Source organism: Vipera ursinii (assembly GCF_947247035.1).
Source record: "Vipera ursinii genome assembly, chromosome: 1".
Lineage (NCBI taxonomy): Eukaryota > Metazoa > Chordata > Lepidosauria > Squamata > Viperidae > Vipera > Vipera ursinii.
The window spans coordinates 294,336,867-294,345,258 of record NC_139512.1 but is presented as its reverse complement, the minus strand read 5'-3'; the positions used below and the strand labels follow the sequence as shown (position 1 = coordinate 294,345,258).

The 8,392-nt window shown below is 40.9% G+C and overlaps 1 protein-coding gene across 7 annotated transcripts in view; it reads left to right on the top strand.

Moving 5' to 3' along the window:
• Positions 1-221: 221 nt before the first annotated feature.
• LOC310632140 (zinc finger protein 318-like) overlaps positions 222-8,392 on the top strand; it is a 63,164-nt gene continuing 54,993 nt past the window's right edge. For all 7 annotated transcript variants that reach the window (XR_014490787.1, XR_014490788.1, XR_014490789.1 and 4 more), the window contains exons 1-2: positions 222-465; positions 3,925-4,073. Coding sequence is in view for 2 of the 7 variants with exons in the window: in XM_083349130.1 (XP_083205256.1) it covers positions 274-465; positions 3,925-4,073 (341 nt within the window). In the remaining 5 variants the exon portion in view is untranslated. The remainder of the gene's footprint in view (positions 466-3,924; positions 4,074-8,392) is intronic.

The following is an 8,392-nucleotide window of genomic DNA, read 5'->3' as shown; positions in this document are numbered from 1 at the left end:
CTACGCTTCACATCCTCCGGCGCTCTTTTTTCTACCGCTTTTAACCACGCCCCTTCCTGCCACGTGACTCTGATTCTGTCACCGCCATTTTGTAAAGGCCGAAAGCTCTGGCTAGCTAGCTAGCAGCTTCAACCGCACATCCGGCGTTTGTGTTCGGTGCGCATGCGTCTCGGCGAAGGGGACGATCATAAGCCACTTAAAACAGGAGCGAGGAGCGGCGAGCGAGGGTTGGGGACGGCTCCGTGGACGCTTAAAGCTGTTGAGGCCGTCGTCATGTATCGTCCCGGGAGCAGCCCCCCGGCCACGAGAATTCAACGGTCCTGGCTCGGCCCCATCGACTCCTCTCGCGGGTTTGGCTCCCGCTCCCGCTCCCCCTCTCCGTGGGGTCGCCACCACCGCTCCCCGCCTAGCCGTCGCTCTTCCCATCGTTCTCATCGCTCGCCTTCCCCGCGCCGTTTCAGTAGGGTACGCTCGGTTGGAGCTTCCTCCTTTTAATCTACCCTCCGTTTCCGGTCCCGTGTGTCTGGGCTTTCGCTGTTAGCAAAGGGGGAGCCTTCTTCCCACCCCTACCCCGGTTCCTGTGCCTTTCTGAAAATCGTCCGCCGCCGCCTTCCCCCATTTTGTGCAAGGGCCGAACGGTCTCTTGACCTTCCCCCAGCTACATAGTAACATTTGGAAATAGTTTTCTCCCCCTGACGGTAACAGAGAACCTGTTTGTTTAATACAGGGGTCTTCAAACTTGGCCCTTTTATGACTTGTGGACTTCAACTCCCAGAATTCCTCAGCCAGCAAAGCTGGCTGAGGAATTCTGGGAGTTGAAGTCCACAAGTCATAAAAGGGCCAAGTTTGAAGACCCCTGTGTCTAATAAGTGGAAGGTTCTGACTTGATGGCAGTGGGGCAAGGAAAGGAAAAGTTGCAAAGTAAACTCTTGATATGACTTCTACCCCAGGCATACTTGGCCACGGCAAAGTAAGCTCTGGTTGAATTAAGTAGGAGCTGCTTCTGAGTAAGCATTGATGTATGGAAAAATTCCTATTTACATAAAGGGATCGATTTTTATTTTTATTTTTTTTTATTTTTTTGCTTTCGGTTCTACCCAGACATTGGAAAGGCTCGCTACTTTGCAGAACTTGTGAACGAGTTTGCTTCTTTTGCAGCAGATTAGTAAGCAGTTGAATGAGTTAGATTGGATTTGTAATAAGATTGAAATGTGAACCATATAATACGGTTGTTTCAATAATATTCTGAAATCAAAAGATCTAAGCATTTTTAAAAGATCATGCTGAGCATGCTACTTTAAAGCCAATTCCATGAACATGTATTCCTCTGTAATGATAATGTTTTTGTTTACGTGTTTGGCATTATGCACTTAGTTGGGTTTATTTTGTAGAAATGATTTTCATAAATTCATCTCTTCTGAAGCCTCAGAACTAGGGTTATATATTTTCAAGTAACTGACCTACATTACTTTGATTTCCTGTTTCTTTAGTAGAGCTATTTTTTTTTCTTCATGTATCCCTACAAAGAATTGTACATTTTGTCATTTTTTCCATTTTGGAAGCGAAAGATATTTTGAAAATAGAATAATTATTCTATCATTGTTTGTTAATAAGATTCTTAGTATATGAAAGGAAGAAAGATATATTTGTCAGATGATAAAAGATACAATTACTGTATCATACATCAACAGAATAGCAGTTTATGAATATAGGTTGGATTAATGTTTAATTAGGACACTTAGTTTACATTCAATTACATCTATAAATTTTAAATTTCCCCTTTCTGTTCTATTAAATATTACCATTTGATGAAAATTGTATGACAAATACTAATGCCCCCACTTAGGTTTTCTGGAGACACCAGCTGTTTTAGGTCTTGGATTGTGTACCCCTGCCTTAAGTGAAAGAAATACAGCTAATCTAAGCAATCTGACCACTAGATTGCACAATTGTCTTTTTATTATACAATTAAAGGGTATTTTTTAAATACATGTTGGTATACTATAGTAATTGTGTTAATATTTTTTATTTTTATTTAGAGAATTTATATGGCCACCCACTCACTCTCAGTGATTCTTGGTGGCTTATAAAAAAATAGAAAACAATACCCCCTACCCCCTGTCACCCTCCTGGTGTCAACAATCAATCACACAAGCCACTTGATGGACTCCATCCCACTCCCCAGGCCTGTTGGCAAAACCAGGCCTTCAGGGCCTTGCGAATGAGTGTCAAAGTGGGGGCCATAGGCACATACAACTAAAGACTCAGTAAAAATCCCTAGTCCCCAATGTTTATTATAATAAAGTACATTAAAGGAAAGGGTATAGAAAGAAAAAGAAAAGAATCCCTGCAGGTTTACTCCGCTGGTCATAAGGGCTATTCAGGCAGTGCAGTTCGAAGATATTTCTCTGGTAATGTGGCCAGCATGATGTTGCTGAGCACTGTTTCCTCCCCATCAAAGTGGTACCTATTTATTTATATTTGTATGCGTTCAAACTGCTAGATGGACAGGAGCTAGGCGAAGACGGGAGCCCACCCCATCACATGACGCTCAGTCTCGAACCTGTGCTGTTGGCTTTCCAGCTGACAAGCCCAGCATCTTAACGGCTGAGCCATTGCGCCATCCCTATAATTGATACTCTTTTCATCTGTTACATCAGAGTGAGAAATCTGTGTTCCCCAATAAACCATTTTCTTCCAGGAAGAATTGGGGACTGATCACTATCTCAGTACTTCATAACAGTATATTAATGTAAAAGATAAAATATTCTTCCATTCTGTACTATGATAGATACTATTTTTTCAGTGCAAAGGAAGAAAAAAAAATCATTTTTATGCACCATAACTAAGACAGAAGAATCTCAATTGCTTCTTCTTTATCTCATTAGAAAATATATATAGCCCTATCCCTCAAATTCATGTAATTGTAACTATAATTCCAAACATTAAATAAACTCCAAAACAATATTAGAAACACCATGCAATATAAAGTTGGGAATCTCAATCATGCATCCATTCCCCAAAAGATAAGTTCATCTATCATTCTGGTCCAATGCTTTAGAGAAATTCCAAGTTTTTAAAAACTTAGTTGAAGTCTGACAAGATCAGAGCCATCTGAACATTGGGAGGAAGTTTGTTCCAAAGGGCAGCCACCACAGAACAAAAAGTATGCCTCTTAAGATCCCATCAAGCGACATTGTCTTGAAGACAAAATTGGGAGTGTACCTATCCTATGAGAGTAGGTGAATTGGGCAAAAACAGTCTTGCAAATAATATGATTCTGTGCCATGTAGGCCATTGTAAGTGACAACTAACATTTTGGATTGTGCCCGGAAGCCTATGGGGAGCCAATGTAATTTGCGAAATAGTGATGTTACGTGTGCATACCACAATGCACCCATAGTCATTCATGTGGCATTCTGGGTCAATTGCACATTTTATGTATATTGTGTTGCAATAATCCGAATGGGAGGTGACTAAGGCATGAGTGATTGATTGTAAGCAGGGCCTACTGTTTTAGGTATAGGTTAATTTGGCACACCAGATGGAGTTGTATAAAGATTTTCTTGGCCACAGTTGAGATTTGAGCAGGAGCTATGAGGTCAGAAGGATCCCAAATTTGCACACATGTTCTGAATGGAGGAGTAAACTGCCCCTGAGGAAGGTAGAAATCCCAGCAATGCTGTGTCTGTCACTCCCAACTCCCTGAGCTGGTCCAGAAGGATTCGTGTGTCATGCTACAAAAAACCACTGACAGATCAAGGAGTTTCAGGATTCATCCTGTCATAAACTTACTATAAGCTATCAGCAACTGCAGGTGTTCCCTAAAAAGGAAATATTGGAGATGGGATAGAACTTCTCTAACTCTGTTTTACCAAATGGATAGCATATTGTAACTGTTCCCTGTCCCTTCCCCCATTGCAGACATATTCGCTGGATCAGCCCTCATATTCTCCAAGGCAGCGCTCATGTTCTCCAGCCCAACGTTCAGAATCTTCAGTGGAAAAATACTTGCGGGCCTTAATTGAAAATGGCAGAAGCTCACCAGCTGATAATCTAAGCAATGTGAACAGGTATGGTTCTTTGAAAGCTAGCCTCAAAAATTGTGATTTTTTTTGTTGTTGTTCATATCCTATAGTATCCAATAAAACGATGTCTTGCTAGGAGACAGTTTGGGAAATATATTACATTTATTTATTTATTTATTGATTGATGGGATTTATATCCCGCCCTATCTCCCGAAGGACTCAGGGCGGCTAACAACAAAACATATAATAAGTACAGAAATTAAGATAAAAATGAAATTAAGATCATCATGGATTACATTAGACGTCCCTCATCTTAGGACACATTCAAATTTGTTTGTTTATGAGATTTATAGGCCACTCAATCTGTTGCAACCCACAGTAACTTAAAAATACAATAAAACACTCTAAAAATAAAGAATTGTCTCATTAAAGGAGAAAGGGGGGATTGTTAAAGATAAAATGTATTTTAAAACTTTTCAATAAAAAAAATTATTCACTTTTTTGCATGAGGCATATGATATAATCAGGTGTGCTCTGGATCATTTTGAAGAACCAAATAAGCTATTCCAGTCCCACTATATTGGGTAAGAACCCACATAGTGAGTGAGTAAAAATAGTAGTACATCTTTATGAGAAATTAAATTACAATTGCTTCTTGAGGGAATCTATTTCTGATTTTTTTTAAAAAAAGTGGAACCTAAAGCAGAATGTGAAGTGGAATCTTTCTGATGGCTAGCATGCATTAGGATATCACAGTCCATTCTCACACCATTTGCCAATTTTACCATGTCTGTCTTCAGTCACTCAATGTTTATATCCTCTGGTCACACTCAATCTTCATTGAGTTGTTCCAGTTTTCTGGAAAAAAAATTTGAATTTTGCAAACTTTGAGATTTTCTACTGCTTACTAACACTTTACTTTTGTGCAGTATATTTTCAGAATACTGCAGTTGTTAACTAGGATGCTTAAAGTGTTGATTCTTTATAGTTATGTCTATAGTAATAATGTGGTTTTGTTAATGAAAAAGGATTAAAACTAGAATTGATTTTATTGATTAGCTGATGCTTAAATAACTTAAGCGCTAGAAGGTATACTGGTGGTTTGAATATCTAGAGCTAAATTAACAACACTGGACGGCGCGCGGCACACAAAACTAAACAACCTCCCACCCCAAAGAATCAGAATAAAAATCTATAAATTTGTATAGCAGCTTATGGCACCTCTAGCAATATCCATATATACATTTACCATCTCACCAGCTCCGGCCTTGTCGTGCCTCAATATTTTAAGACCTTCTAGAAGGGAAGGAGCGTGGGGGCCTGCTGAATCTCTGGGAAAAGGTTGTTACGCTGGGCGGGGCCAACTATAGAGAAGGTGCAGTTCCTTGGTTCTGTTAGATGACAACGTTTAAAAGAAAACATGGAGTGCTCCCACTGTATCTGATCTAGTGGAATGGCCAAATCTTCAGGGAGAAGCAGTCCTGTAAGCAGCCTGGTCCTATGCCATTTAACATTTTAAAAGTAATAAGCAGCACTTTGAATTGCAATGGGAAGAAATTGGAAACCATTCCACCTCACTATCAGTCCGTCAAGGAAGACCAGACGAGGAACCAAGTTTGTGTATGTTAATGCTGCCTTAATTATAAGGTTATGGTACAGAACTGGTCTGAATGCACTTCCCCCTTCCCTTCCTTTATCTTTGACCCTAGGGAGGGTCAAGCCTGAGATCCTTTTCAAATTACATTTCAGCCTCAGGATAAAACTTTTTTTTCCCTGATCAATATCTTGGTTGTGTCTCTTCCTCCTATTCCTCAAAGAGGACAAACTGTGGGGCAGTCAGAATGGTGCATGCTGTCACATTTTGAATCAATCGTAATTTCCAGTTAGTCTTCAAGGGCAGCCTCATGTAGAATGTGTTGCAGTAATCCAACCAGGAAATGACAAGATTAATCAATGTGACAAGACCTCCCAGTCCAGGAATGGCTGCATTTGGCAAAAAAGATGTCTATGTGAGGTTGCTGCAAAGTACAAGATCCCTGAAGTTCCCATGTGAGGCTCCTTGCGAGAAAAAGCAGCAGGAACAACTTATGTGAGCAACTTGCAACCATCCCTGCCAACTTCCCTATTGACTTTGGTTCCAGCAGGGAAGATCACAAATGGTGATCATATGGCTGCAGCTTGCTGCAATATCTTAATAATGAGGTGGGCACCCAGGTACCCAGATTGCTATAATGTGATGTTGCGATTACCACAACTTTGTGGACAGGTCGTATGTTGCCCTTATTCAGGGTTATTGTAATCGTAAATGGACCCTGAAAGAGTAGTCATAACTTGAGGATTACCTCTATCCTAATGCAGGTGGCCCCCAAATTTTTGAGCACCAGGGACCAGTTCTGTGGAGAGAGATTTTTTTCACGGATCTGAGGGGGTGTGATTTTGCATGCTGCCTGCATCCCACCCGTGCATGGATGGGGCTTCACTCACTTGGGCGGCCCAATTTCTGGCATGTTGTAAACCGGTGCCGGTCCACGGCCCAGGGTTTGGGGACCACCATCCTAATGTAATTACTTTACTGCTCAAGGCTACGCATATGTGTTGCCATTGAGATTCTCCTATCTGAGGTGTAAGAAATTTCTTTGATGCATATTGTGTTTTTATTGGACCAGAATAAAGCACTATGATTTGTAATTGTGAATTGTATACTTTCAAAATTAGGAACATCTTTGAAATGAAAACATACCGGTAACAGTTTTTATGTGGATATACAGTGGGGAAAAATGATTTGATTCCCTGCTGATTTTGTACGTTTGCCCACTGACAAAGAAATGATCAGTCTATAATTTTAATGGTAGGTTTATTTTAACAGTGAGAGACAGAATAACAGCAATAAAAAAAATCCAGAGAAACATATTTAAAAAAAGTTATAAATTGATTTTGATTTTAATGAGTGGAATAAGTATCAGTCAGCCAAATTTCTGGCTCCCAGGTTTCTTTTATACAGGTAACGAGTTGAGATTAGGAGCACTCTCTTAAAGGGAGTGCTCCTAATCTCAGCTTGTTATCTGAATAAAAGAGTCCTGTCCATAGAAGCAATCAGATTCCAAACTCTCCACCATGGTCAAGACCAAAGAGCTGTCCAAGGATGTCAGGAACAGATTGTAGATGTACACAAGGCTGGAACGGACTACAAGACTATCGCCAAGCAGCTTGGAGAAAAGGTGGCAACAGTTGGTGCGATTATTTGCACAAAATAACTGTCAATCTCCCTTAGTTTGGGGCTCCATGCAAGATCTCATCTTGTGGAGTTTCAGTGATCATGAAAACGGTGAGGAATCAGCCCAGAACTACACGGGAGGATCTTGTCAATGATCTCAAGGCAGTTGGGACCATAGTCACCAAGAAAACAATTGGTAACACACTACACCATGAAAGACTGCAATCCTGTAGCACCCTCATGGTCCGCCTACTCAAGAGAGCATATGTACAGGCCCATCTGAAGTTTGCCAATAAACATCTGAATGATTCAGAGAAGTGGGTGAAAGAGTTGTGGTCGGATGAGATCAAAATTGAGCTCTTTGGCATCAATTCAACTCGCCGTGTTAGGAGGAGGAGGAATGCTGCCTGTGACCCCAAGAACACCATCCCCACTGTCAAACATGGAGGTGGAAATATTATCCTTTGGGGGTGCTTTTCTGCTAAGGGGACAGGACAACTTCACTGCATCAAAGGGACGAAGGATGGGGCCATGTACTGTCAAATCTTGGGTAAGAACCTTCTTCCCTCAGCCAGGGCATTGAAAATGGGTCATGGATAGGTATTCCAGCCTGACAACCCAAAACACACGGCCACAGCAACAAAGGAGTGGCTCAAGAAGAAGCACAGTAAGGTCCTGGAGTGGCCTAGCCAGTCTCCAGACCTTAATCCCATAGAAAATCTATGAAGGAATCTGAAGGTTCCAACTGCCAAACATCCGTCTCGAAACCTTAATGACGTGGAGAGAATCTGCAAAGAGGAGAGGGACAAAATCCCTCCTGAGATGTGTGCAAACCTGGTGACCAACTACAAGAAACGTCTGACCTCTGTGATTGCCAACAAGGGTTTTGCCATCAAGTCATGTTTTGCGAAGGGGTCAAATACTTCACTCATTAAAATGCAAGTCAATTTATAAAATGCAAGTCAGTTTTTTGAAATGCGTTTCTCTGGATTTTTTTGTTGTTATTCTGTCTCTGACTGTTAAAATAAACCTACCATTAAAATTATAGACTGATCATTTCTTTGTCACTAGACAAATGTACAAAATCAGCAGAGGATCAAATAATTTTTCCCCTCACTATATTGCTTACTGCTGTCAAAAATGAACTGTA